Genomic DNA, 25,964 nt, shown 5'->3' on the forward strand with positions numbered 1-25,964 from the left:
GGGAGAGCGCGCGCATATGCGCACACCCAGGGGAGTAGCGCGGGGTCGGGGGAAGGGTCTGGCCAGTGCCAGGCAGGCTGTCCGAGAGGTGGGGGGTCCAGCGTGGGTTCCGGAAGCAGGAAAGCCGAGCAGGTGTGGGATCTAAATTAGGCTGAGGGCGGGGAGGGCGCTCGGCTCACAAGGGCACAGCTCGGCCTCCGCCCCCAGCGGAGGACCCTCATCTCGGGCGTTCGTTGGCTCGCAAGCCTGGAGTGGGCTGAGACCCGCCCAGAAACAGGGGAACGGAGGCTCGGACGAGCCCCTTTGGCTCCATAGGTTTTCTGCCCTGAGGTGCTAAGAGAGCCCCACTTCAACTCCGGCCTCTTCAGAGAAGTGGCTGCACGCTACGGGGTAAATGCCGGCGTGGGGGCGCCGGGGGGATGGGGGGGGGTGAAAAGAGCCGGGAGCCCCGAGGGAAGGGCGGGGGATCCTGGGCCGGAAGGCGTCCCAGGCTCGGCTGGGAGCCGGCGCTCTCTTTCGACGCCACCCGCTGCCCCCGCCCCGGAGCCGGCCGGGACGGCACAACGTCTCCGCCCCCAGCGCACCGCGCACCTCACCTTGAACGTCGCTCCACCCACCGCCATCTTATTGGGCCGGCCGGACCCAGGCGAGAAGGCAATTGGCAGAGGTGGCTCCCGAAAGCCCCGCCCATCTCCCCGCCCCCGCCCCCGTCCGCCGGTACTTTGGACGGCGGCGTGGCGCCCCTCCTCCCCGCCCGGTCCCCGCCCCCTGGAGCAAATGCTGCCGAGCTGCGGCCGCGGGGCAGATGCACGCGCTCGGGCCCTTCTAGCAGGCGCGAGCAGTCGCTGGGCGCGCGAAAGCGAAAGAAGGAAGAGGAAGGGAGGGCGGGGGCGGGGTGTTGAAGAGGGGCGGGAGGAGGAAGAGGAGGAGGTTGGAGCGCGCTCGCGCTTGGCCTCGCGCCCGCGCGGAGGGAGGGGGAGAGGGGCGCGCGCGCGCACGCTCGCGTTCTCGCTCGCTCCATCCATCCATCCTCCGGTCGCGGCACGCGCGCGCGCTCCGGGCTCGCGCCGCACCCCCCGCCCGGGAGAGGCGGGCTGGAGTGGGGGGCGGGGGGAGGGGCGCGCGGACGGCGCGCGGACTGCGCGCGGGCGGGGTGAGGTGAGGAGGAGGAGGCGGCGACGGGACGAGAAGGGAGGGGAAGGGGCCATGGCCGCCCGGTGAGGCGGCGAGGCGGGGGGGCGGCCCGACCCCCCGGCCCCGGGCCCTGGGCCCCGGGGAGAGGCGAGGACGGACCGACGGACATGGGGCTCCGGAGCAGCCGCCGCCGCCGCCGCCGCCGGAGGACGCGGCCCTGAGAGGCCGCCGGGCCCCGGCGCGGCCCCCCGGGCGGGGTGAGTACGGGACGGAGACGGGGACGGGGGAGGGGCCTGCGGGGGGCGGGGGGCGGGGCCCGAGGCGGGGCTTGGGCCCCCTCCCCCCAGGTCTGGGTCAGCGCCCCTTCCCCTCCCCCCGGGCCGACGCGGAAACGCCCGGCTTCCCCCGGCTTCCCGGCCCGGCCGGGGCCCCCAGCTCTCCCCCTGTCTGGGTCCCCCCTGGGCGGGGCAGGGCCGGCCGGGGAGGGGGCGCGGGGCCTTTGTTAGGGAGCCAGGCCCCAGCCCCCGGGACAATAGAGACACCCTCCCGGACTCCTCTCCCCGGCCGGCTGGGGCTGTCGGCGGGCGGGGAAGGAGAGGGGCCGGGACGCGTCCCACTCTGCCCACTCTCTAGGGGTCGGTCTGTCCCGGACCGGCGCCGGCCTCGGGCGGCTCGGCTCTCCTCCCCCCAGTCGGTATGATGCAGCAGCAGTGCCGCAGGGACGGGGGAAGAGCCGAGGCCCGGCCTCCTACCCTCCCCAGTGCCCCTGGCTCATTTGTCAGTCCCCACCCCACTCTAGGCCGGCAGCTCCTTAAACTCGTACCCACCGTTCAGAGGGGCCCCGGACTGTGGGCGCTGTTTCTGAATCCTTTGGTGGGGATTCCTGGACTTTGGGGCTCTTGGAGAGACTTCCGGGCTGGTCCTGAGGGAGGGAGGGTGGTTATCTAAAAGAAGAACAGGTAAGGGGAGTGCCCACTCCCGTCATGCCATCCCGACCGGGCTCTACCCCGTCTTCTTGCTCATGGTGGCTAGAAATGCTCCTTCAGCTCTAGGTTTCTGTGGGCTCTGCTCCCCTGTAGTCACAGGCTTATTTCAGGGGAAGACAGAGTGGGGTGAAGGTTGTAGGGTTCTAGGGCTATTCCTACTTCTGGTAGCAGTACCCCCCCAAGTGGACATCCTGGCTGAAAGCAGAGGTGACTCTGAGGAGAGCCTAGGGAAGGGGGGGGTGTATTTAGGAGTCTGTGCAGTTCTTTGCCACACCCTGTGGGTTTGCTTTGAGGCCTTAGAGTTCCTTCTCCTCCCCCTGCTGCATTGCACCATGGGTATCGAAGAGGGGTTTGAGTTTGGGGGACCTGGGGTGAGCTGCTGCCTTGTATAGACCCAGACTTGGACTGGTAGCAGAGTCCAGGGCCCGAGTTAAGTCCTGGGAAGGACTAGGCCGCCTTTGGGTTTCAGGCCCTGAAGGACCATCCAGACTTAGTGAGCCTAGGCCTTGGGGACGGGTATATCCCGATGCCAGGATTAAGCTCTGGGCAGGGAGGTGCAGAAGGGGAGGTGGCAGTCTTCAGAGGTGCCTGGGACTCACACCAACACCCCCCACCCCCATGTGTGCAGCCGTGTTGCCGCCCGCTGTGCTATGAGCAGTCAGAGCGCCGTCTCCACAAGAGTTTACAAATGAAAATGGAGGAAATGTCTTTGTCTGGCCTGGATAACAGCAAACTAGAGGTGAGGGCTCCCCCACGTGTGCCTCTAGTTCTTTCTCTTGATGTCTCTACGTCGCTATATCTGGCATTCACACCAAAGAGGAATTTGGGTAGTCAGCCTGGTTCCTTAAAGGGAATAGCCAACTGAAAAGGCCCCAGTATCCGGAAGGAGAAAGGACGCGAAGTCAAGATGGGGAGAATGGCAGAGAAAGCGTGATTTGGGGCCAGGGCGATTGGCAGACTTGGTTGGTGAGAGCTGCTGTCAGTCCAGGGGGCCGTGACTCTCCTGACCGCGGCTCTTCTCCCCCGGGCCCAGGCCATCGCTCAGGAGATATACGCGGACCTGGTCGAGGATTCTTGTTTGGGATTCTGCTTTGAGGTGCACCGGGCTGTCAAGTGTGGCTACTTCTTCCTGGACGACACGGACCCTGATAGCATGAAGGATTTTGGTGAGCTTCAGGGTTGAAGGGGAGCCGTCGGGCCCCTGCCCCGGGGATCCTTGGAAGTTCCTCGTCTGGAAACCGTACCCGATGTGGCGCCTGGAGCTCCTGTGAGCCTAGGCAGGGGGTTTCAAGAGGCTACGGGGCCTTGGGCGGGAAACAAGAGGTGAGGGTCCCCTGCCTGCCCTGATCGCCACGCCTCTCCTGTCCCCAGAGATCGTGGACCAGCCGGGGTTGGACATCTTTGGACAGGTTTTCAACCAGTGGAAGAGCAAGGAGTGTGTCTGCCCCAATTGCAGCCGCAGTATTGCTGCCTCCCGCTTCGCTCCGCATCTGGAGAAGTGCCTGGGAATGGGCCGGAACAGCAGCCGCATCGCCAACCGCCGGTGAGGGCTTCTCCCGCTGCCGGAACCAGAGCTGCTTGGCTCGTCTCGTGTACCCTGTGCCGTGGTGTAGTTCCCCGCCCCGGGGCCTTGGTAGGGCACACAGGGTGGCATGTGCTTGGCCTCCGTGGCCGGGGGCAGAGAGAAGTGGCCGCCTTGACCCTGTCTCTTCCCTTCTGTTGGCAGGATTGCCAACAGCAACAACATGAACAAGTCGGAGAGTGACCAAGAGGATAACGATGACATCAATGACAACGACTGGTCCTATGGCTCAGAGAAGAAAGGTGCTTAGGGATCTGGGGAAGCTGGGTGTGGGGGGGTGGGCATCAGGGTGAGGTGGGCAAGTGGGAATTGGCTATGTGAGGGTCACAAGTTGTCACGTTGAATGAGGGGGGCAGAACGTAGCGTTGTGCGTTTCCGTAGGGGTCCTTAGACTGAGAACTTAAAGTGACCCTGCCCTTTTGTTTTTGTCCTACACAGCCAAGAAGAGAAAATCAGACAAGGTGAGAGCTGGGGCAAGCATGAGGGAAATTTGGGCGAAGGACAGATACCCTCCCCTTTGGGCAGGGAGTCCTCGGGTATCTTGACTCAAGTGTGAGGTCGTGGGGTGCCTCGCTGGGTTTCGGGCTGAGGGTGTCTGTGGTGGGCAGGAGAGCACTGGAGGCCTTGGGGGAGTAGGGGAGGAGGGAATATGGGTAGGTGGGCCTCTTATTGGGGAGGAAGAGTAGGAATTTGAGGATGTTTCTTTGTCAAATCTTTTTTCCTTCCCTGGGTTCTCGGCTCCCCCTTATCGTTACCCTTTCCCCAAAGCTGTGGTATCTCCCATTCCAGAACCCCAATTCCCCTCGAAGATCCAAGTCTTTAAAACACAAAAATGGTAAGTGGGGCTTGAAGGATGGGGGTGGTTCTAGCTGCGTCTGCTGGAGGGTGGAGGTGGGGACCTGAGGGGACAGGGGTATCGAGGGAGGGCCTGTGATCCTTCTGTCACCCCCACTTCCTCTCTGGTTATTTTCAGGGTTCTCTGTCTGTACCTCTGCATCAAACACCCTTCCCCTTCTTTTTTCTTCTTCAGGGGAACTTAGCAACTCGGATCCTTTTAAGGTGAGTAGGTGCTGCTCCTCTCGGGTTCACTCTCGCTTTCCTTGCTGTGAGTTGGGTGGGATTCGGGCAGGTGGGGGTCGGAGTGCTGATGCTGGAAGCACTAGGTGGGGTGTTCCGGTTTTGCGTATTTATGTTCTTGCTGGGTCCCAGCCCCTCCCCGACGTGCAGGTGGGATGGGAAGAACCACTGAGAAGCTGCTGGACTGGCCGAAAAGGCCCTCCCACGTAGAGAAGGATGAGAGGGACTGGTTCCCCACCCCCATCCACCCCTTCCGTCCTCTCTCTGGGGCTGCCTCTTTGACCTGTACCTTTGGTTCTCCCCCAGTATAACAACTCAACTGGGATCAGCTACGAGACCCTGGGGCCGGACGAGCTGCGCAACCTGCTCACCACGGTGAGAGACCAGGGAAGGGGAGGCCCCTGGGAGTGGGCTGGAGCCACAGGCAGTGGTCACGTCCCCGGAGAAGGCTGGTGACAGCAGTCAGGGCCACACAGCTCACTCTCTCTGGAATTAGGTTTCCTGGCCAGTGGTGGTCTGGGACTGTCTGTTCTGGACACTTTGGGCCCATTTCTGCTTGTGCGATCTAGCCTTTGTACAGAAGAGAATATCTAGTGTCTAGAGTAGGTTCCCCTCCATCCCTCCTTTCAGCTTATATTCCTCTTCCAGCAATGTGGGGTGATTTCTGAACACACCAAGAAGATGTGCACAAGGTGAGCTCAGAACCTAGAAAGGGGGCCAGGGGGCTCTCCTGCACACTCACCCTGGGCATGGGTCGGGAGTACCCTTGGACTTGAGCAACGGGGCTCCCACCCTTCCCTTCCCTCCTCTAATGGTCAGGCCTTAGGCCGCAATCTGGGGGCACTCTGTTTATCCCTTCCCTGTCTGTGTCCATGCCTCCCGCCTCTGCTGAGGGAAAGGGGCTTCACCTGAGGTCCTCAGACCCTTTCTGCCTTGTCAGGTTCTGATTAATTCTCTCCCCACCAGGTCCCTGCGCTGCCCCCAGCACACAGATGAGCAGCGGCGAGCCGTGCGGATTTATTTCCTCGGACCCTCAGTGTAAGGGACCCTCCCAAGGAGGGTGGTGGGTTGTGGAAGATTAGGATGATGATCAGTAACCCTAAAGGACTTCTTTGACCTGTCCCCTTTCCAGCGTCCTTCCCGAGGTCGAGAGTTCCCTGGATAATGACAGCTTTGACATGACTGACAGCCAGGCCCTGATCAGCCGGCTTCAGTGGGACGGCTCCTCTGATCTCTCACCCTCCGATTCAGGCTCCTCCAAGACGAGTGAGAATCAGGGATGGGGTCTAGGTAGGTGATACAGCTGGGCCCCACGGGCTCTTTGCCCGTGGCGCTCTGCCAGGGTGGTGGGGACACCTGTGTTCTCCTGACACAGCCCAGCGCTCATCCCTGGTGCCTCTTTCTCTTCAGGTACCAATAGCTCTGAGTCACGGAAAACCAAGAAAAAGAAATCCCATCTGAGCCTGGTAGGGACTGCCTCCAGCCTAGGCTCCAACAAGAAGAAGAAGCCAAAGCCACCGGCACCCCCGACGCCCAGCATCTACGATGACATCAACTGACTTGGGTGCAAGGGATAGCCTTTGGCTGAGCAGAGCCCTCTCTCCCAACCCCCACCCAGGTGGCAAAGCCTGGCAAATGGACGGCTGCTGGGGGTTTGGGCTTGGGAAGCTTGGTGGGCCAGGCAGGCAGAGGATCCAGTTATGCGCCCCTGGGGGGTGTCAGGGTCCTCTGCGACGGAGCACGACCCCTTGGCATGCAGGACTCAGACCTGGACATATTATGCCTTGGACATAAGTTTGGTGGGGAGGCGGTTTTCCTATTTATTCTGTGAGTTACTGGATGTCCAGCTAGGCCAGGGGCCTGACCTGGGCACTGTGCCAGGGCACTGCCTGCCCCCCACCCCAGGAACTGGACGAAGCCCTGCCGAGAAGCATTGTGGCTACCCGGGAGGCTGTGGGTTGGAAGCTGAGCCTGGAGGGGGCCTCCCCCAGCTGCCCTCAGCAATGTGAATGGGTCCGGTGCTTGGAGCTGAGGGGCAGGGCTGGGCGTGTCCTGTCTGTGTGCAGAATCTTATCAAATGCCCCCAATCCCAGGGGTAGGCAGGCACAGCAAGCTGTCTGCTGAGGTGGGCGTCCAGAACTGCCACCGCCTTCCCTGCCCCTCACAGGGGCAGCCCTTTCCCCTCAGTCCCCATGGGCCTCCTTGGCAGCAGGAGCTGTCCTTTTGTTGTTGGGTGCCAGGAAAGGGCCTCCAGCCTCTACAGCTTCAAGGAAGGGACAAGAGGAGGGTAGGAAGAGGGAGCTGTGTATCAAAATGACTCCCCCCCCCTACCTTTCCTCCCTGACGCAGGGCTGGTGAGGAGTGGGGCCCCAAGGTGAGAGGGAACGGTGCTGCTTTATTTGAAATGTTTTCTTACCTCATTCCCTGCCCCAGGAAGGGGCCCAGCCTCACCCTCCTGGGGTGGCCCCATGTTCCTCCCGCCTACCCTGCCCCACTGCCCTAGCAGGGCGGTCCAAGTTCCCAACTGCTGCTTGCTACCCCCCTCCTTCACCTTGACCAGCTTCAGTTCCTCTCTCGATGCTCCTGCCTCCGAAGCCTGCCCTGTTTCCCCTTCCTTAGCCGCTTTTAAGTTATTTATTCTGTACTTGTGGTTTGGGGCTCTGAGGAAAAGCCCGATCTTTTACCTCTCCCCCTTTGCGAGGAGTTGGGGTGGGAAGAGGCTAGTCTCTGTGCTCTGGGCTGTCAGTGGAGGGGTGTCATGCCTAGGCATTGCCCCTCTGTGGGACTATCATGCCAGCGTGCCCACCTGCCTGGTCTACATCCCGAAGAGATGTACTGTCCCGCCTCCACGTGGGCACCATCGCTCCCAGGAACTGAGCTGGAAGACTACAGTCTGGGCTGGGAGCAGAGCTGACTGACACAGGGATGGAGTTAACCCTGAGCCATGTTCTCTGGCATTTGCTGGATGTGAACCCTGCCCTCTTCCCAGGAGGAGCCATCCCACATTTGGGTAGCTAGTACCCAGGACTGGTTGGACTGATTTGGGTTAGGGACCCTAGAGGGTTAAGGGAACAACGAGAGATAGGGCTGCAGTACCCTGTCTGGAACCCCAGTCTCCCCCTGGGGTGGTTCTGATTGTGGCTGATGCCTGGTTACAAATTGGTTTTTAACCCAAGAATTGTGATTATTTTTTAAAAAGCCAAACAAATTTTGGCAGGAGTTAGAATAAATCCTGGGGCCTGGGCTCCTCTGTTCTTGACCCTCCATAGTCTTCTCCCTCTAAGGGGAAGCCAGAGGGAAAGGAGGAGTTCAGCCAGCCTCCAGCCTGCTTCCAAATGAAGTCTTGGGAGTGGGTTGAAGGTGAAGGGAGGAAGGCCATGGGCCATTCTCCTTTCTGAGAGGCAGCTGCAGCTCAGGCCCTACCATACCCTTTCCCCTCTGGCCTCTCCCTTTCCCCCCTCTGGTTGGAGGAGGGAGAAGTGGGAAGTAGTTTGGGAACTGGTTTGTCCACATCCACTTCCCCATTGTTCCTTGGCCCGCCCTCAGGGCAGAGCCCCCTGCCCAAGCTGGGTAAGAGATGGGCTTGGTCCAGCAGGGACCCTGAGGGAGCAAACCCCCTTTCCTTCTGGGGAGAGTGTGCCCCCCTACCATGTAGTTGAACAGGGGCTAGGAGCTCTCCACTCCCTCCCTCTAACAGCAGGCTGTGTGGGTTTCAATTCCCATCCTTCCCACCCCGGCTAGGTGTCGTCCACCCTGTATCCTATCATGTGTCTGAGTGTGTGTGGGGGGGTTCTGTACTAATTTCCATGGCCGGTGGCTTTTCCTTCCATGCATCACTCCCCCCCGCATGCCCAGGGGCCACCCGCCTGGCATTTCCGCATGCTGGGGTCATTGGGGGAGGGGGGTGGGGCTCACGCTGTCCTGTGGTCTTGAGATTTTTATTTTTGCATATGTAATCCATCCTGTACAGGTAGCTAACTTTGTAAACGCTGTGTATTTCCCCTGCCCCCATGGCTGCTGGTGTAAATAAACTGCATCTCCCGTTGGTAGCCCGGCCTACCCACCCTCATTACCATGTTGATGGGGGCAGAGCAAAGCCATTCTCTTAATGTCACAGAAGGAGGCTCCACAGCCACAAAATGGAACTTTATTTAGTCACAGACACTGACCATCCAAGAACCCCAGAGGCAAAGGCTTGGGGCCCAGGGCTCCATACCCAGAGCTCGTCCTTGGAGCCAGGCAGGGTAGGACACTGGCTGAGGGCCAGAGCTGTCTCTTGCTTACAGCCTTAGGCCTAGGGTAGCAGCAGCTGTGGCTTGGCCTCTCCCAATGCTGGGGGCTTGGCTTTGTGCCCCAATCCCCTTTCTGACTGAACTCTATAAAGGACTATTAAAAAAAAAAAAAATACAAGCAAAGTGCTTTGAAAAAAGGGGAGAACACGGGAAACTATCCAGAACACAGAGAACACCCTATTCCTGCTACAGGGGTGGAGGGAGAAGGTAGAGGTGGCTAGGTGCCTATACAGAAAGCAGACACGACCTTCATTCCTGCTGTGTGACTTTAGTCTCAAAAGATGGATATTCCCTTAAGAAACAGAAAAATACTCCAGGCTCCCTACAGAAGTATGCTGGGGCCATGCTGAGCTGCCCTGGCAGGCGGCCCTGGGTACTGAGGAGCAGACATGCAGGACAATGGAAAGAGCTAGGGCCACAGCTGGGAGGGAATCCTCAGAGCCCAGGCTCCCCACTGAGCTGGGCCACCAGCTCTCAGCTCTGAACTTTAGGACCCTAAAAGTGAAGGAAGATGACATCCTCGTTTCTACCTGAGTTGTGCTTGCACAGAGATGGGATGTCTGTACCCTTGTGGACGTGAAGGGGAGGCCCTGTACCTGCCTCCTATGTCTTATGGAGGAGGACCTGCCACATCCTTTCCACCCCTCCCTCCCAAGCCCTTGGGCCCAGCTCTGGCCAGGAAAGGGGGGAGGCCATAAAGGAGGAAGACCATGCCTTTCATTTTCTCCCTATGTCCTTATCGTCCGTACATCCCAAATACTAGGAAGCTGAAGAAGACAGTGACCCCCACCAGGGAGACAGTGGCAGGTGCTGTGAAGAACTGGCGGTAATTGATACGGAAGTACCAGACCACACCCAACAGCACCACAAACACAGGCACCATGAGGCTGCCCACACTGACGCCGAGGCTGGGGGGTTCAGCGGCCGAGGAGGGGGCCAGGGAGGCTGAAGGGCCTGGAACAGCTGACCCTGGGGGTGAGCGGTGGCAGTGAATCACACAGTTGTCGGTAATGTTCAGGGAACGCAGTGTGCGGGCTGGGTCCTGCAGCAGACGGCCCTGGTAGATCAGTTTCATCTGGCTCTCTTGTCCAGGGAAGTATTTACTGGAAGGATCAAAGAGATAGAAGGAAAGACAAGGAATGAGAAGGGAAACAGGCCCGGACCGACAAAACGGCAATGAGGGAAGAACTGAAGGGTGAGTTTCTAAGAAGTATCCCACCCACCCCTAGTGGGGGCTGGACCGATACATCCCTGCTGCTCCCAGGTGGATACCAGCCTCCTCTCAGGTGACCAAGGGCTGAGGGCATGGGGTATGAGCAGCCTCCCACTCTCCAGTCCACTTACCTCTTCAGGGCACCCACAGTATCCTCCGGCCTGGCCACAGCCAGCTCCTCGGTGTCGTTGAGGAATTTGAGCCGCACACTGATGAGGCCAGGGCTGGGAGGGAGGCAGCTGCTATCCTCAGATCTCAGAGGCGCCTCTGGACTGCTGCTTTCTGGGCCCACTTGTCTTTTGGGGAGGCCTTGGATGTCAAGCAGATGCTCAAGGCTCGGCTCAATACCACCCCCAGCTCCAGGCTCCCCTGTGGAGTCTCCCCCACCTTCGCCAGCCTCTTCAGCCTTCTCATCATTACCCTCTGATGGATGGGGGAGTTCGGTTGGCTCTGGGGTGCCTTGGCCTGCCACTAGATGGTCCACATGCCCCAGGTGGAGGACGGATGTGTCTCCAGCTGACACAATGGTGCCCAGGAGCTGGTTGCTACCGCTGTCTGCTACGTAGGTAGAGAGCCAAGCTAGGACCAAGGCTAGAATCAGCACCACCACACCTGCCACCACAGTCACCTCATTACCCACACCCTCAATGAGGGTGACATCAGAGAGCTCCATGGCCTGGCTGCTGACTGGGTCGACACTGCAGGAACAAAGGGGGATAGCATCAGCAGGGTAGGTGGGGTTGCAACCGGGTTCCTAGTTTGTTTAGGTCCTAACTGACTCAGCCCTGAAAGAAAACGGAGTTCAGTGTCCTCTGGAAGAGGGAGCAGACCTTCCTACCTCTGGACCCCCAACCTAAGGCTAGAGACTTACCCTTCGCCTCTGCTGTTAAACACTAGCTTTCAGGTTCCACATCTTTCCTCTCTCACATTTCGAGCTCCCAACGAGCGCAGATCATCGGGAAAATCTCATGGCTTTGTTGTGCTGACTGCTGCTGCCACTGGCTGTTGCTTCTTTGGTAGGTGGGGAAAAAACATTTGCTTCTTTGAGCCCTCAGTTTCTCTAGGATTTCTATCACTTGGTTGAGCAACTATGCCCCCCTGAGAAGACTCCAAGTTGGCTTCAGAGACCAAAAAGCATGCAATATTTCATTTTAGGGTCTCCTAGAGGCATAGTGCAGCCACTCTTGCCAGATTGTCCCATTTGAACCCTACCTCATTCGTGGTCACGTACTCAGGTTCCGATGTCAAGAACCAAAAAATTAAATTTTTCATCAGAAGCACAGTCAGACTACCCCAAAGGGACACATCTGCAGACATTATGCAGCAGGCACCGTGTCTGTCACCTCTGAAACTCTTCTGACAAGTCGTAGGGAGCGAAGGAGGACAGACACCAGAAACACCACCCTCCTGGGTCACCATAGGCTCACAACTGCAAAACCACTAAGCGGAAAGGATTTGGAAAAGATTCCAAAATAGCTCTCACAAACCATATCCCTATCTCTCTTCGTGCCCTGTGTAGTTTCTCCCTTGGCAGTTTCTTAGAAAGACAGGAAGGACCCTGGCTTGCTCCTTTGCAGTACCTATTCTTTCCCTCGGAGAATGTGCAGCTTTCACAGCTATCCCCGGGCAAATCCAATCTGATGATTATCATTCATAGACTAGTCTCACAATACGTATAAAACTTCATTATACTCCTCTACCTGTCCATCTCTCTCTGCTAGACTTCTGGAAGACAAGGATCACATGTATTTTTCTATGTACCCTAGTGCCCAGCATAATGCCACAGTAGCTGCTCAAAGAAAATTTGTGGGACATATCAACATCCGAATAGCTTCCACATCCTTATTTAGAACACGGGCCCTGGAGTAAAAAAACCAAAAACAAAAAACCTAATTATAATTCTGGTCTTGCCTCTTACTAGCTCTGTAACCTCAGACAACTTTCTCAGAACCTCAGCTTTCTCATCAGTAAAATGGGGTTAAAAATAGTACCTACCTCATAAGGTTGTTTTGACGGTGACGGGAAATCATCGAAGCAAAATACTTAGCACAGTGTCTGGCACATTGCAATGGTTCAATAAATAAATGGCAGCAATTACTTATCGCTGCCACAACTAGCCCCTAACGGTAAGATGGGTAATGTCACCAACCCTGATTTACAGAAAGGGAAACTGCGGCGAAGAGAAGCGAAAACGACTGGCACAGACACAGGGCACTTTCGTGGGCAGGGGCCGGGCAGGACCCCAGATCTCCCGCCTCAGAGGCCTTTGGTGTCTCCTCAGTCAGTGGGCGACCCTGACTGCGCGGTGAGGAGGGGTCCCGACCCTGCCTTTTCTGAGGCGAAGGCTCCGCGTGGGGCGGCCCTATTCCCGCGGCGCTGGAGAGGAGTCGGTGGGCCCACCCGAGACGAAAGGCTACCTGGTCCCCGGCCGCCAAGCTCAGTTCTCCCAGCCCATAAGGGGTAGAGTCCGGTGAGGGGGTCACAAACCATCCACACCCCTCAAACTTCGGGGCGGGGCTGGGGGCCTGGGGGCGGGGCTTGATTACGCGGGGAGTCATGGGAAATTAAAGGGGGATTGGACCGGTACTGTGCGTGGATAAGGAAGGAGGTCCTCACCTGAAACGGCCAGACTAAGTATTTTGACTTCGCCAGGACGGCCCATGGACTCACCTTTCCGTAGGGGCCGGGGGAGGGGCTGGCTATCCCCGATTCTGTCCAGGGTCCCGTCTCTTCCGGCTTCTCCCGGAAGGTGTTTGAATCAGAGACAGGAAGTCCCGCCTCCGCGCTCTGCACTGATGACGTATGTCTACGTAAGGCGGGCTGACGTAAACATATTCTTTAAAAAGGGACAGGTTTCTCAGCGGAAGGAGGGGCGGAGTTATTGTTGGCGGGATCGTCGCCCTCCCGGGGCGGGGCCACGCTCATTGGGCGGGGCCACAGGAGCCCATGGGTGAGGGGAGGGACCACATGGAGTTGGGGGAGGTGCTTGGGAGAAGGCGTGGCTTCGTGTCTGGAAGACAGGAGCGCTGGCACTGCCGGGTAGAACGTGAGCCGCGCTTCCCTCGTCCCGGCGTGTTCTTCCGGCCTTCCTGCCTGTCTCCAGGGCTGATTGGCTTTATTACTGCTCTGTAACGCGCGTTGAGCACCTAGTTAGCGGGATCAGTAGGGAGTGGTCTCTCTGACCTCCGAAAGTGCAACTCAGGGCTAGTCAGGAGACGGGAGGCAATTTAGTTATCGTGCGGGTTCTCCCAAGAATGCGGCCCCAGATAGTGTGGAATCTCGGTAAATAAGGCGAGAAAGCCTTTCAAAGAAGGCACGGATTCAGCGAAGGCTTAAAGGCACAAGAAAAGGAGCCCGGAAGAAAACAGAAAAAAAAAGGTTCAGCTCCTAAGAACTTAGCGGGATTTTTGCAATTAAAATTCTTGGGGAAAGGGCGGTGCTGGCTGGCTCAGTGCGGGTTGTGAGTTCGAGCCCCACGATAGTCCTAGAGATTACTTTAAAAATTTGGCGGGGGCGGGGGGGGCCGTGCCTGTGTGGCTCAGTCGGTTGAGCGTGGTACTCTCGATTTCAGCCCAGGTGGAGATTTCAGGGTCATGAGATCGAGCCCCCCACCCAGGGGCTCCACGCATAGCGAGGAATCGGCTTGGTACTCTCCCTCTCCCTCTCCCCCCTGCACTTTCTCTCTCTAAAATAAACAAATAAATATTTAAAAAAATTTTTTTTCAAAAGACATGTTAGGATTTTTGTTGTTTTCTGGTGCACTTTTTTTTTTTTTAAAGATTTTTATTTACTTGACAGAGAGACAGCCAGCGAGAGAGGGAACACAAGCAGGGGGAGTGGGAGAGGAAGAAGCAGGCTCCCAACGGAGGAGCCTGATGTGGGGCTCGATCCCAGAACTTCGGGATCAGGCCCTGTGCCGAAAGCAGATGCTTAACGACTGAGCACCCAGGCGCCCTTCTGGTGCTCTTTTGATTGAAGTATAAAAAAGGCAGACGGGGCAAACTCACAAATGAAGAGTTCGGTCGTTTTCACCAACTGAACATACCAATGGAACCAGCACTCAGATGAAGAAATAGAAAATGACCCCAAAGTCCCCCTTCATGGCCTCTTCCAACCACTAACTTACAAAGAGTAGACAATGTTATGACTTCTGTTACCATACATTAGTTATCTCTGTCTTCGTACTTTGTATAAATGGAATCAAGCCATCCGCTTCTTCTTCTTCCCAAGTCTTATTGTGAAATACACATAAATTTACTGTTCTAACCATTTTTAAGTGGCTAATTCAGTGGCATTAAGTACATTCATGGGCACTTGGGCGGCTTAGTCAGTGAAGCGTCTGCCTTCAGCTCAGGTTATGATTTCAGGGGCCTGGGATCAAGCAGTGTATTGGGCTCCCTGCTCAGCCGGGAGTCTGCTTCTCCTTCTGCCTCTGCCCCTCCCCTCTGCTCATGTTCTCTCTCTTTCAAATAAATAAAATATTTTTTAAAAAAGTACATTCATAATTTTGTGCACCCATCACGGTTATCCATTTCCTACACCCATGTCTCTTTCCCACTTCCATTCTACTTTCTATGAATTTTCCTATTCCAGGTATCTCATATAAGTGGAATCATACAATATTTGCCTTTTTTGTATCTGGCTTATTTCACTTAATGATGTTTTCAAGGCTCATCCATGTTGTAGACCCTATCAAAATTTCATTCCTTTTTTAGGCTGAATAATATTCCATTGTAGGTATATAGGACATTTTCTTCATCCATTCATCTGTTAATGGACATTTGTGTTGTCTCCACCTCGCTGCTATTGTGAGTAGTACTGCCAGGAACACTGAGGTGTAAGTATCTGAGTCCTTGCTTCCAATTCTTCTGTCTGGCTTCTTTTGATCAACTGTGTTTGTGAAATGGAAAGTATTGTTTTAATTTCTGCATACATGTTTTTTGGGGGTTTAAAATTTAGTGTTTTTATTTTGAAGAGTGCAGGAGGGGTCAGGCATCACAGTGCAGTTAAACGGAATTTTGAAGACTGAATAGAGGTTTAGCAAGCAAAGTTCCAGAGAAAGTAGCAAGTTCAAGGGCTCTCAATAAATACTTGAGGGAGCGAATAAACCAATGAGCTGAACCACTGTTAATGCTTTTGAGAATTTATTATGTGCCAGGTACTATGTTAAGTACTTCATAAGCATTATCTTATGGGGCCCTATCAAGTAGCTCTTATTATACCCATTTTATAGGTTTGGAAACTGAGGCTCACAGAGATAAATAATTGTCCAAATTATGCCATTAGTGCTATAGCTAAAGTCATCTAGTGCTCGTGCTTGAGCTCGCTCTCTCGTTCTCTCTCTCTCTCTCTGCATATGTATGATCGTATTATCCATATTTGGCCCCGTCCTTTTGTCACTCAGCTGTGTACCATGAAGCTTGTCCTGTGGTACCGAATATTTTTTGTAGCATCGTAGCGTAGCTTTAAATACGTGCTCCACGGTATCATCTTTCATGTTGCACCATAATTTTTAAGCTAATTGTCTCATTGGGATGGACATTTAGATGGTTTCCAGTCCTTTGTTTTTGTTTTTTTTTTTAAGATTTTATTTATTTGACAGAGATAGAGACAGCCAGCGAGAGAGGGAACACAAGCAGGGGGAGTGGGAGAGGAAGAAGCAGGCTCATAGCGGAAGAGCCTGATGTGGGGCTCGATCCCAGAACGCCGGGATCACGCCCTGAGCCGAAGGCAGACGCTTAACCGCTGTGCCACCCAGGCGTCCCACCAGTCCTTTGTTTTTAAACAGTGTTTTCACAAACATCTTTGTGTGTCTTTGATGACAGATGGTTGTACGCACCCGTGATGTTTCCCTAGGATAAATTCCTGAAAAGGGGGTTGCTGGATCGAAGACTGTTCACATCGTTCAGGTTTTTGATACACCGTCCTCCAGAAGGCTGGACCTATTTCCATGCCCGCAGCAGGGTGAGTAGCACCTACTACTCTTTCTCTTCCCAAAAAACAGGGCGGGCGAGAGAGAACAGGGAATAAATGGGGGGAGGTTCTGAGAGACCTGACGATCCTGAAGACGTTTATGAGATGTTGTAAGGAGGAAAGAGCAGAGGAAGAGGGGGAAGTGAAATCTGAGAGGGCAATAAATGACTGGTCAGTGACCTCTGAAGCCCAGGGGGCGGAGCCCACGGCCAGGCCTGCCCTGCCCAGGAGCCTGCAGATCTGGCTTTTTTCATGGCTCTAGGTACCTGGTCCATCTGTTTGGGATTCGGTACCTACAGTCTGTGTTTCCCAAGTTGCACGGACTGACTTCTGCCAGGACACGTAGCAAACTGCATTGTGGTATTTGTGTTTTTTTTGTTTTTAAAGATTTATTTATTTATTTAAGGGGGGTGGGGAGGGGCAGAGGGAGAGGGAGAGAGAATCCCAAGCAGACTCCCCACTGAGTGCGGAGCCCCATGTGGGGCTCGATCTCACCATGGAAGATCACGACCTGAGCCAAAACCTAGCCGGACCCTTGGCCGACTGAGCCGGCCAGGTGCCCCATAACAGTGTATTGCCTCTGGTCCTTTTTCTCTTCATCTGCAATCATGGGGTTTGGCCTTGTCGGCTGTACGTATTGTATTCCAACCTGTTTTTTTCTCTTTAACAACAGTCTTGGCAATCGTTCCAAGGCCATGCCTACGACGGTCACTTGGCATGCCTCCCCAGTTCCTTCCCGTTGCGGGGACTACCCTTTGTAAGGGCTGCATCGTATTCCAGAGTATGGATTTGTCCACCACCTCCCACGTGCTGTGACACTGCGGGCAGTGCCGGGCTGCGTGTTCTGTTACCGGCCTTTCGTGTCAGCAGGGAGCAGTGTTTAAGGGTGCTGCTAAATTTCCCACCAATAGGATGAGCAAGAGTTGACACCCTCAGATCTTCATGGGCACGGCCCGGTATTGATCTTTACAATCCCCCTCTATCTAGAGGGGACCAGTACCTTAGGACGCCTTTGATTCGCATCTCCCTGATTGCTGGTGAGGTTGATTCATCGACTCGGCAGATATTTGAGCGTCCACTCTCTGCAAAGCCCTGCACAGGCACCAAGTCACCAGTGGCGAATAAAACAGATGCCGTTCCCGGTGAAGGAAAGGAAATCTTTTAGTTGTGGATTTTTGCCCCAGTATTTTTGTCTTTCACTTGTGTTTATGATTGGGTGTTTTATAACCAAATTTAAATTGTTTCTGTATCCAGATCTATTTATCTTTTCTTTTATCCTTTCACCCTGGAAAATCTCCTACCCCCAAATAATACACATAATCTTATGTATCTTTCGGGTTTTTTTTTTAAGTGGGTATTTTGTCATAGTTGTAAATGCAACAGAAAAGGCTGAGCTCACTGGGGTCTGCCTCCCGCAAAGGGGTGGACCGCTCAGCATCCTCCCCCCTCAACCCCAGAGAGTGAGGCTGCCAGCTTGGGCCCAGGACTACAGGCGCGGGGGCTGGTAAGGGCCTTCTTTTGTTCTTATAACCTTTTGCCTATTACAAGAGTAACAGTTGCTCCGTGGTGGGGAGATGAGGGAGGGGTATCTCAGCCACATGCCAACCGAACACGTCCACGCTTTGGTTGTGGGCACACATCATTTATTTGCATTCGCAAAAACTGGCTTGACTTAAAAGGTTCCTCTTAATTTTTTAAAAAGATTTTATTAATTTGACAGAGAGAGACAGCTAGTGAGAGAGGGAACACAAGCAGGGGGAGTGGGAGAGGAAGAAGCAGGCTCATAGCGGAGGAGCCTGCTGTGGGGCTCGATCCCAGGACTCCAGGATCAGGCTGTGAGCCGAAAGCAGAAGCTTAACGACTGTGCCACCCAGGCGCCCCTAAAAGGTTCCTCTTAAGGATGAAGGATGGTACTTTTGACTCTGGGACCAGAGGAGGAAGTGAGAGAGAGGGGGGACAGCTAGTGGCTTGTCCTCCTGTCACAGGCCCTTAGAGACCACAAGTGTAGTGACCATCGTTTAAGACATCATGCATCACTGGTGGGGGCGGAGTGGGGGGAGACTCGACCGTATATGGGTCCCGGGCATCATGCATTTTTTCCTTCCTCAACAACCATTTGCTGAAATGCCTGTTCAAGGAATATAGTCCCAGTCTCAGCCACGCTGAGACAGACACAGGCTCTTCATTAAATAAGGGCAGTCCGAGGAAGGCTCGGAGGAGATGGTGCTATTGGGCTCAGTCTGGAGGATCAAATCAGCTTCAATCAGGACAAAAAATGTGGGAAGGGTATACCAGGCAGAGGGAACAGCATATGCAGCACGCCTAGAAGCAAAGCAGAGCAGGTCACAGCCAGCAACCCGCAAGGTTGCCAAGTTGGACGAGGCTGGATTACAGGAACCTCAGAGGGAGAAGGGGGATCAGAAGACCAGAGAGCTTGGTGGAGGCAGGGGTGGAAGATCTGTCTACCTTACTGAATTCAGATTTTAGCCTGAAGGTGGTGAGGAGCCACCGAAGGGCACGATCAGAGTTGTGATTCCCAAAGGGAACTCTGGCGTCCTTGCAGGACATGGGTTTCAAGACCAAGCAGGGAGGTCCTCCCTTCAAGCCACAAAGGCGGTTTGGGCAGAGGCAGTGCAGGTGCAGGCAGAGTTGGTCACTCCTGAGGAGGCCAAACAGGTGCATAGATGGCGGGGGGGGGGGGAAACAAGGATCACCCCCACCTGGCTTGGGCTGGAGGGGCCATCCGCTTAAGCATAGGAGACGGAGGCGGGTGAAGGCGGAGTCTGCACACCTTCCCATTGGAAGCCGAAGCTCAGGTCGGGCAGGAGATCAGCGAGTAGCTCAAGAAGCCGGTGAAGGGAGTGAGCTGGCCGGGGAGGGCACGCGGAGTGTGGACAAGAGAGCCAGGGATTGGTCCTCCAGGGAGACACCGGATGGAGGAGCAGAACCAGCTCCGGGAGCACCGTGGCATGGGGCTCATTGGATACGCCCCTCGACGCGCAGCAGCAGGTAGTCCCTGAGGACCGGGGGCAGTGGGAGGCGGGCGGCAGCCTGTCGGCAACGGCTACCCAGCTGAGCGCGCGCAGCCAGCCGGGCCAGATGCTGCAGCCGCCTGGGCTGGTTCACCATGCTCAGGGCCGAGACGTAGAAGGCTTCGTGCTCCTAAGCCAGGAGTGGAACAGGATCAGATGGCCCGCACCCTCCACCCTGCCCTTCCATCCGGGGATGACCTAGCACTGGGGGCCCCGGGGAATTTGCAATATGCACCCACCCGGGTGTTTGGTGCATCTTGAAAAAGACTCAGCTTCAGAGCCCAGAGGCCCTGCAGGGGTCACGGGAGATGGGACCGCACCGTAGGGCAGGGTCGCGGCCATGTCTGCACCCACCACTCCAAAGATGCTGGCGCAGTGCCCGCTGAGTCAGCGATACCTGAGTAATATCCACGCGGGCATAAGTGAGAGAGGCTGGAGAGGTGTGTGGGATTAGAGGTTGTTCTGAGCTGCTGGGGGGGCAGGAGACCCCGGGAAGCCCATCCTGGAGGGATAAGGCCTGGGGCTCATCCTTCCTCTCCATCTCCCCAGAGCCCAGGAAGGAGCTGTGCCCCTGGGGTGGACATACCTGCCACAGCTCTGGGAGTACTGCCTCCACCCAGGTATCACAGGAGGGGACACAAGGGTAGGCATTAAGCAGGACTTCCAGGGCCCGAGGGAAGTTGGCACAGTGTTTCAGCATCTAGGAATCAAAAGAGGGTCTTAGGGTCACCATGGCTCCCCCAACCAAGGACAGAACCGAGTCCAGCCTAAGCCAAAGCCTCCCTCACACCCAAATCTGGGAGCCTAAGGTCTGAGTCTCTCCTCACTCTTTCCTATGCCTCAGTGTATCCCATCTTCTGTGGGCTACAACCTCTGAGCCCTGGCCAGTTTCCTTGGGAGCGCTTTTCTCCTTGGACACGCTCCCCTATACCCCTCAGTGGTCCTGCCCGAGGTGAGGACAGACCTTTGGCTACAGGTCAGGCTCTCAGCCTCCTGCCCACCCCCCTTCCCACATCTTCCCTGGTGGCAGTTCCAGCCACAGGCTCCCCGCCCAACTGGGGCCTCCTTTCTCAGGCCCTCCCTGCGCACCTCAGGGCGCACAGGCTGCGCCCCGTAGTCCAGCAGCGCTGCGAAGAGGACCTCGGGCTCCCAGTTGGGGGCGTCCTGGACGGCCTGCAGCGCGCAGTCCATGGGTGTGTGGCCCGCCGCGTTGGGCGCTCCCGCGCACGCGCCGTGGCGCAGCAGCAGCTCGGCCAGGGCCCCGCAGCCGTTGGCACAGGCGTTGTGCAGCGGCGTGTGGCGCTTGCGCCCGGCAACGCGGGCATCGGCCCCGGCCGCTAGGAGCCGGCGCGCCGCCCCCTGGTGCTGCTTGCCGCTGCCCGGGCCCTCGGCCCCCGCGCACGCCGCGTTTAGGGCCGTCTCGCCCTGGCTGGTGCGCAGGTGCACGTCGGCCCCGTGCTCCAGGTAGAGAGCCACGTGCTCCTCCAGGCCGCGAGCCGCCGCCACGTGCAGGGGTGTCACCTCGCTGTCCTGCGCTGCTACGTTCACGGTCGCTCCCGCCTCCAGCAGCAGCTTGGCGCACCTGGGGGCAAGGCGCAAGGCCCAGAGACAAATCCTGAAGGACCGAGGCTTGGCCTGCTGTCATCCCCTGCCCCCTTTCTTCCCAGCCCGCACGCCCTGGAGGGAGCCTGGGGGCCACCATCAGACTCACAGAAGCCCCATGACCCACGGCAGACCTGCGAGGCCCATGATCTCACCAGGAGCATCTCCAGTCTTCAGATGGGAAACTCAGCCAAGGAAGGCCGCGGTGCAGGCAAGGACACCGGCAAATTCGAGGCTGCTTCAGAATGAGTACTCAGGGCCTCAGACGGTCCCTCCCAGAATCCGTTTATTTCCTCGTTAAGTTCCAATCATGGGTCAATTTTTGTTTCTAAAACCTGACTTCCAGAGCGGTTTGGGTCCCCAAGGCCTGGTTCTGAATCACTTGCCAGTGGTCTCCTAACATTTCGATAGCACAAAAAGTTTTGAAAACCCACTACTGTGTCCACTATGAATGTTACACATAGAAAATTAAAAGAGTATGAACCGAAAAGAAAAAGGAATAGAAGTCCTAATATTTTCTTCATGCCCCAAACTTGAAGACCACCCTTCCAGACCAGGGACACCCACTCAAGCAAAGGAAGGACTTTGGGGATCCGCCTGCTCCGGTTTCCCCTGGAGAAGACACATGGAACCAAACAACAAAAACCAGATTTTAGGGAGAACGTGTTTCACAGTCTCCCAGTTCCTGGAAAACTATAGGCCAGAGGGGGGGCGCCTGGGTGGCTCAGTGGGTTGATTTCGACTCAGGTCATGATCTCAGCGTTGTGAGACTGAGCCCCACTGGGGCTCGGTGCTGGGTGTGGAGGCTGCTTAAGATTCTCTCTCTCTCCCTCTGCCCCTCTCCCCCTCCCTGTCCTCCCCCCCACCCCATCTCACGGGCACGCATGCTCTCTCTCTACAGGAAAAAACAAAACAAAACAAACAACAACAACAACAACAACAACCACACCATAGGCCAGAAAACTGTTGAGGCAAATATGCATCATTAACCACCAGGCGGTAAACCAAACACGAAACAAACTCAATTAATGATGTAATTAAACTAACAGTAATTTATAATTAAAAAGCCAGAATGGCTGCCACTGGAAGTTCAGGAGCAGACCCAGCAATCCCAACGAAACCCTGATGACCCAGTGTCCCTCCCCTAAGATGGCCAGAATTCCTGCTCCCTCCAGTGCACAGGTCCCGTAGGCTCTGCTCAGTGGGCAAAAATGGAGTAGCAGCCAGCCGTCTATAAACGGCTGAATTTATTTCCTCAGTCAATTCTAATCATGGGTTAATTTTTGTTTCTAAATACACATTTAAATAACACTGAAAAGCTCATTCAGTAGGGCTTCAGTAAGTGTCACTTAAAAGGATAAAGTCTGTTGGAAAGCACACTGTGTGCTCATAAGAATTCAAGAAAGGGCTGGAAGATCGAAATCACTTCTGGGCCCATCACTGATCTAGCTTCTCCCCAGCTCGGGAGAAGTGCCCAGCATGTGGGCTATGAAGCGTCGTCCACCACGGCCAGCCCCGCCTGCGGACCTGATCTGTGCAAGTGCAAATACCATCATGTGGGGGGTCGAAAAACCTGTTGACCTTTTTTTTTTTTTTTGAGTATAGTTGACACATAATGTTACATTAGTTTCAAGTGTGTGACTTAGTGACTTGACAAGTTTATACATTATGCTACGTTTGCGAGTGTAACTACCATCTGTCCTGTAAGAGCTATCACAGTATCATTGACTGTGCTCCTTATGCTGAGCCTTTTACCCCGGATTCTCACTCATTCCATAATTGGAACTGGTATCTCCCACTCCCCTTCACCCATTTTGCCCAACCTTCCACCCCACACCAAAAAAACATCTGTTGATCTTGAAAATGTGGGAAGGGGGGCGTGGGGTGCGGCCTTGTACTAAGGTTGGGAGCACTGGGCCACATCTTTCTTGATGCCCACCTGAAAACAGGAATTTGGCTACAGAGGATTCACAGGGGACTGCAGTTGGAACAGGGTTTTCCAAAAAGGCAACAAGGCTTCTGCCTCCTGGGCTTAGCTTATGTGACCTTGGACAAGTCCCTAAACCCTTCTGAGCCTCGGGTTTTCTCACTCGTGGAATGAGACCTGTCTCCCAGATTGTCATGAGGACGCCTGTTCATGAGGTGCTTCTCCCCGTCTCCTGGCCATGAACACACACACACACACACACACACACACACCTCCCCCGGGTACCTACTGCAAGGACTCGGGGGTTGTGCAGAGGTGCAAGGGGGTCGTGCCCTCCTCGGACAGCACATTGGCTTTGGCGCCGAAGGTCAGCAGCAGCTGCACACAGTCAGACTGGGCCCGGGCACAAGCCTCATGCAAGGCTGCCCGGCCCCCAACCCGGGCATCCAGCTCGGCTCCCCGCCGGATCAGGTGGCGGGCACAGTCGGTGTAGCCTCGGGCAGCAGCGATGGTGAGGGGTGCCGTCTGCTTCGTCTTGGGGGTCAGCACCCAGAACCCTAGGGAGAGCAGGCAGGGTTGGGGGGTGGTGCGTGAGACTCGCAGGGCAGGCCCTGACCGCGGCCGTCCCTCTGTACTCTTGGCCGAGCACAGATCATGTGCCAGGCCGTCACTGTGGAGGGCTCACTGAAGCCCTGAACTGGGAGGGTATATTGGAAGAGCCTTCTAGAACGGTTTGTCAATCTGTAACAAAACGTAGTATGTGCGTCCGAGGCGGGGAAAAAAAGGTAATTGCTCTTTCAAATCACAAGGGCATTGGAAGAGAGTTAATCCTGTTAAGGAAACCTCTGGGTCTTTGAGCTCCTGACCGATTCCTTGGTTCTTGTTGTTCACTAGGCTGTTCTGGTGTTGGGGATGGGTCTGAGTTATGCATAGGAGAGCCTGGAGCTGAGCTTGGGAGTGACCGGAGAGCAGAGCTGAAGGAGCCTAGTTTGGAGTTCTAGGATATTCCTGGGGCAGGTGGGGGAGTGGAGGGTGGACGTGGGGGAAAGGTGGAGGGGACAATAAGTGATGGGGGTGGGGAAAGGAAGAGTGGGGTGAGCGGCTATCTTGGGACTAGTGTTGGATCTAAATCATAGAAATGGCCAAAGACTTGTTTAAAGGACATAGATGCCTAATACTCAACTGTTACGTTGTTTGCTTTATGGTGAAGTAAATTCCTGGGTTTGCCAAATTTTGGGTAAAGCATGTTTTGTTTTTTATTACTAGGATTGAAATTAAGGCCCAGCTCCATTTGGGGGTTGGTAGACATACTGTAGGGTGAGACCAGGATACGCTGGGTAGGGTCACATCTCTAACAGTTAAAGCCCAGCAGGAATCTGGAGCTTGCCAGGACTGGGAGAACATAAACCCTCCAAGGATTTGGAGCCCCCACATCCATGGTTTGAGGCAATCTCCGTCAGTCTTAAGAGCAGGGTGATCTCAGTGGAGGTATTTGGTTTACATGGACAAACCCACTGGTCTGAATAGAACCTAAGGAAATTATCTGGCAGGTAACAAAGACGTTCATCATACCGCTATTAAAAATAATTTTACAAAAAAGGAACCCAATCTACCCAGTCTATTTGGGGGCTAGTTATATAAGTCATGGCACCCTCGTACAATATAATTTAGGCACCTATTTAAAATACTATGTAGGGACAGGGTGCCTGGGTGGCTCAGTCGGTTAGGTGTCCCACTCTTGATTTTGGCTCAGGTCATGATCTTGGGGTCCTGAGATGAGTCCCACATTGGGCACCGCGCACAGTGCGGAGTCTTCTGGAGATTTTCTCTCTCCTTCCCCCTCTTCCCCTCCCCACTGCACGCACACTCTCTCTCAAATTAAAAATATATATATTATGTGGGGATGCCTGGCTGGCTCCGCTGGTGGAGCATGCGACCCTTGATCTCAGGTTTGTGAGTTCAAGTCCCACATTCGGTGTAGAGATTACTTAAAATAAAATCTTACTTTTTTTTAAAATTTTTATTTTAAGTAGGCTCCACATCCAATGCGGGGCTTGAACTCACGACCCTGAGATCAAGAGTCGCATGCTCTACCGACTGAGCCAGCCAGGTGCCCCTTAGAAATAAAATCTTAAAAAAAAAAAAAAAAATATATATATATATATATATATATATATATGTGTGTGTGTGTGTGTGTGTGTGTGTGTGTGTGTATATATTCAGAGAAAAGATTGCATTAGAATATAACTGTGTTCATATGTAATTGATACGTTAATATAATTTTAATTCTGGAAAGACATACAAACCACTAACTATGCCTCATCTCTGCTCAGGAGGCAACTAGAATGGGCTGTGGAAAGCAGCAGTCTAGTCTGTGCTCTGGAGGGGGGGATGGGGACAAGTCTCTCCCCCGTCCCCACCCCCACCCTCTCGTCCCTCTGTCCTCTTCTGCCCCACTGGGTGCTCCCTACCCTGCTCAGCTGACCAGGCCAGCTGGTTGCTCACAGTCTCCACAATCATGTTGGCAGCGTCTTCCTCTTGGAACAGGGCTTGGACCTGTTGCAGGTCACCGGAGAACAGCGCATTGTGCACGGCTGGGTCTCGGCAGCAGCGGCGCGGCCCAGTGAGTCGGGCCCGGGCACTGGGGGGGCACCGTTGGCTGCGGCACTGCCGGGCCGCGGCCCGCCGCCGGTCCTCCCACTCCAGCCACTCCCGCTGCAGGCGGAGAGCCCGCAGTGTGGAGGAGGTGAAGGGGAAGGTCTCCTCTGCCATGGGGAGGGGCCCGGGGGTCTGGGCGGCGGCAGCTGGGCAGAGCCGGGGTCCCTCGGCCGGCTACCGCCCTTGTTCTGAGCAGCCGCCCTGCCCCTCTCTCGTGACCCAGCCAGGAGAGCAGCTGAGGCTATAAATAGGTCCTTCGCGGGGCTGGTAAACACCGTTTGCCCAGAGTCATGATCCTGGTGCAGAGAAGGTATTGGGCCAACCCCCAGCCTGGGGGCCGGGGCCAACCCCTGGCCCAGCTGATACCCTCCCAAGTGGGCAGCAGGAGCCCCAGGGTCGGCAACCTCCCACTTGCCCGGAGTGAGTGTCTTGGGTTGGCAAGGTCCAATGGGACTGAAACAGTCACTCTGGGAGATGGCAGCACAGGG

General features: G+C 55.6%; 3 protein-coding genes and 1 long non-coding RNA gene across 18 annotated transcripts; 2 read left to right on the top strand and 2 right to left on the bottom strand.

Annotated features, from left to right (window-relative positions):
• Positions 1-770: 770 nt before the first annotated feature.
• ATXN7L3 (ataxin 7 like 3) lies at positions 771-8,828 on the top strand. 5 transcript variants are annotated; one of them, XM_045814133.2, is made up of 13 exons: positions 771-1,391; positions 2,749-2,859; positions 3,154-3,286; positions 3,492-3,663; positions 3,847-3,944; positions 4,141-4,163; positions 4,471-4,537; positions 4,676-4,761; positions 5,086-5,154; positions 5,428-5,471; positions 5,746-5,817; positions 5,912-6,069; positions 6,190-8,828. In XM_045814133.2, exons 2-13 carry the CDS (start codon positions 2,809-2,811, stop codon positions 6,336-6,338), a joined length of 1,122 nt encoding a protein of 373 aa, XP_045670089.1. In that variant the 5' UTR covers positions 771-1,391; positions 2,749-2,808; the 3' UTR covers positions 6,339-8,828. The 5 variants fall into 5 exon arrangements, with proteins under 5 accessions (XP_045670089.1, XP_045670086.2, XP_045670087.2 ...); XM_045814130.2 differs by having other exon boundaries at positions 773-1,391; positions 4,492-4,537; XM_045814131.2 differs by having other exon boundaries at positions 775-1,391; positions 4,733-4,761.
• A 78-nt stretch (positions 8,829-8,906) lies between these two features.
• Positions 8,907-13,062, bottom strand: TMUB2 (transmembrane and ubiquitin like domain containing 2). 11 transcript variants are annotated; one of them, XM_045814142.2, is made up of 4 exons: positions 12,955-13,042; positions 12,046-12,144; positions 10,416-10,982; positions 8,907-10,174 (listed from the first exon to the last, which is right to left on the bottom strand). In XM_045814142.2, the coding sequence occupies exons 3-4, from the start codon at positions 10,955-10,957 to the stop codon at positions 9,808-9,810; spliced, it is 909 nt and encodes a 302-aa protein (XP_045670098.2). In that variant the 5' UTR covers positions 10,958-10,982; positions 12,046-12,144; positions 12,955-13,042; the 3' UTR covers positions 8,907-9,807. The 11 variants fall into 11 exon arrangements, with proteins under 11 accessions (XP_045670098.2, XP_087710455.1, XP_087710457.1 ...); XM_087854329.1 differs by having other exon boundaries at positions 11,985-12,144; XM_087854331.1 differs by having other exon boundaries at positions 12,901-13,020.
• A 111-nt stretch (positions 13,063-13,173) lies between these two features.
• LOC123803059 (uncharacterized) lies at positions 13,174-17,586 on the top strand. The gene is made up of 3 exons (XR_006782742.2): positions 13,174-13,662; positions 16,110-16,248; positions 16,931-17,586. It is a non-coding gene; the product is annotated as an uncharacterized LOC123803059 (long non-coding RNA).
• A 357-nt stretch (positions 17,587-17,943) lies between these two features.
• Positions 17,944-25,689, bottom strand: ASB16 (ankyrin repeat and SOCS box containing 16). Its single transcript, XM_045814470.2, has 5 exons — positions 25,290-25,689; positions 23,108-23,375; positions 20,379-20,871; positions 19,876-19,989; positions 17,944-19,419 (listed from the first exon to the last, which is right to left on the bottom strand). Exons 1-5 carry the CDS (start codon positions 25,588-25,590, stop codon positions 19,234-19,236), a joined length of 1,362 nt encoding a protein of 453 aa, XP_045670426.2. The 5' UTR covers positions 25,591-25,689; the 3' UTR covers positions 17,944-19,233.
• Positions 25,690-25,964: the final 275 nt, after the last annotated feature.

The sequence above is a fragment of the Ursus americanus genome, chromosome 23 (assembly GCF_024610735.1).
Source record: "Ursus americanus isolate L20-20 chromosome 23, mUrsAme1.1.p, whole genome shotgun sequence".
Lineage (NCBI taxonomy): Eukaryota > Metazoa > Chordata > Mammalia > Carnivora > Ursidae > Ursus > Ursus americanus.

What these genes read in the sequence shown, in the direction of transcription:
- ATXN7L3 (XM_045814133.2), top strand. Translation starts at nt 2,809, where the DNA reads ATGAAAATGGAGGAAATGTCTTTGTCTGGCCTGGATAACAGCAAACTA. An exon ending in CTATGGCTCAGAGAAGAAAG is followed by an intron (nt 3,945 to 4,140) that starts GTGCTTAGGGAT and finishes TGTCCTACACAG; the next exon opens with CCAAGAAGAGAAAATCAGAC. An exon ending in GAATCAGGGATGGGGTCTAG is followed by an intron (nt 6,070 to 6,189) that starts GTAGGTGATACA and finishes CTTTCTCTTCAG; the next exon opens with GTACCAATAGCTCTGAGTCA.
- TMUB2 (XM_045814135.2), bottom strand. Translation starts at nt 12,314, where the DNA reads ATGATTTCCCGTCACCGTCAAAACAACCTTATGAG. An exon ending in CGTCAAAACAACCTTATGAG is followed by an intron (nt 10,983 to 12,279) that starts GTAGGTACTATT and finishes TTGTTCCTGCAG; the next exon opens with TGTCGACCCAGTCAGCAGCC. An exon ending in ACTGTGGGTGCCCTGAAGAG is followed by an intron (nt 10,175 to 10,415) that starts GTAAGTGGACTG and finishes TGATCCTTCCAG; the next exon opens with TAAATACTTCCCTGGACAAG.
- ASB16 (XM_045814470.2), bottom strand. Translation starts at nt 25,590, where the DNA reads ATGGCAGAGGAGACCTTCCCCTTCACCTCCTCCACACTGCGGGCTCTC. An exon ending in GGCCTGGTCAGCTGAGCAGG is followed by an intron (nt 23,376 to 25,289) that starts GTAGGGAGCACC and finishes TGCTCTCCCTAG; the next exon opens with GGTTCTGGGTGCTGACCCCC. An exon ending in ACAACCCCCGAGTCCTTGCA is followed by an intron (nt 20,872 to 23,107) that starts GTAGGTACCCGG and finishes CCTTGCCCCCAG; the next exon opens with GTGCGCCAAGCTGCTGCTGG.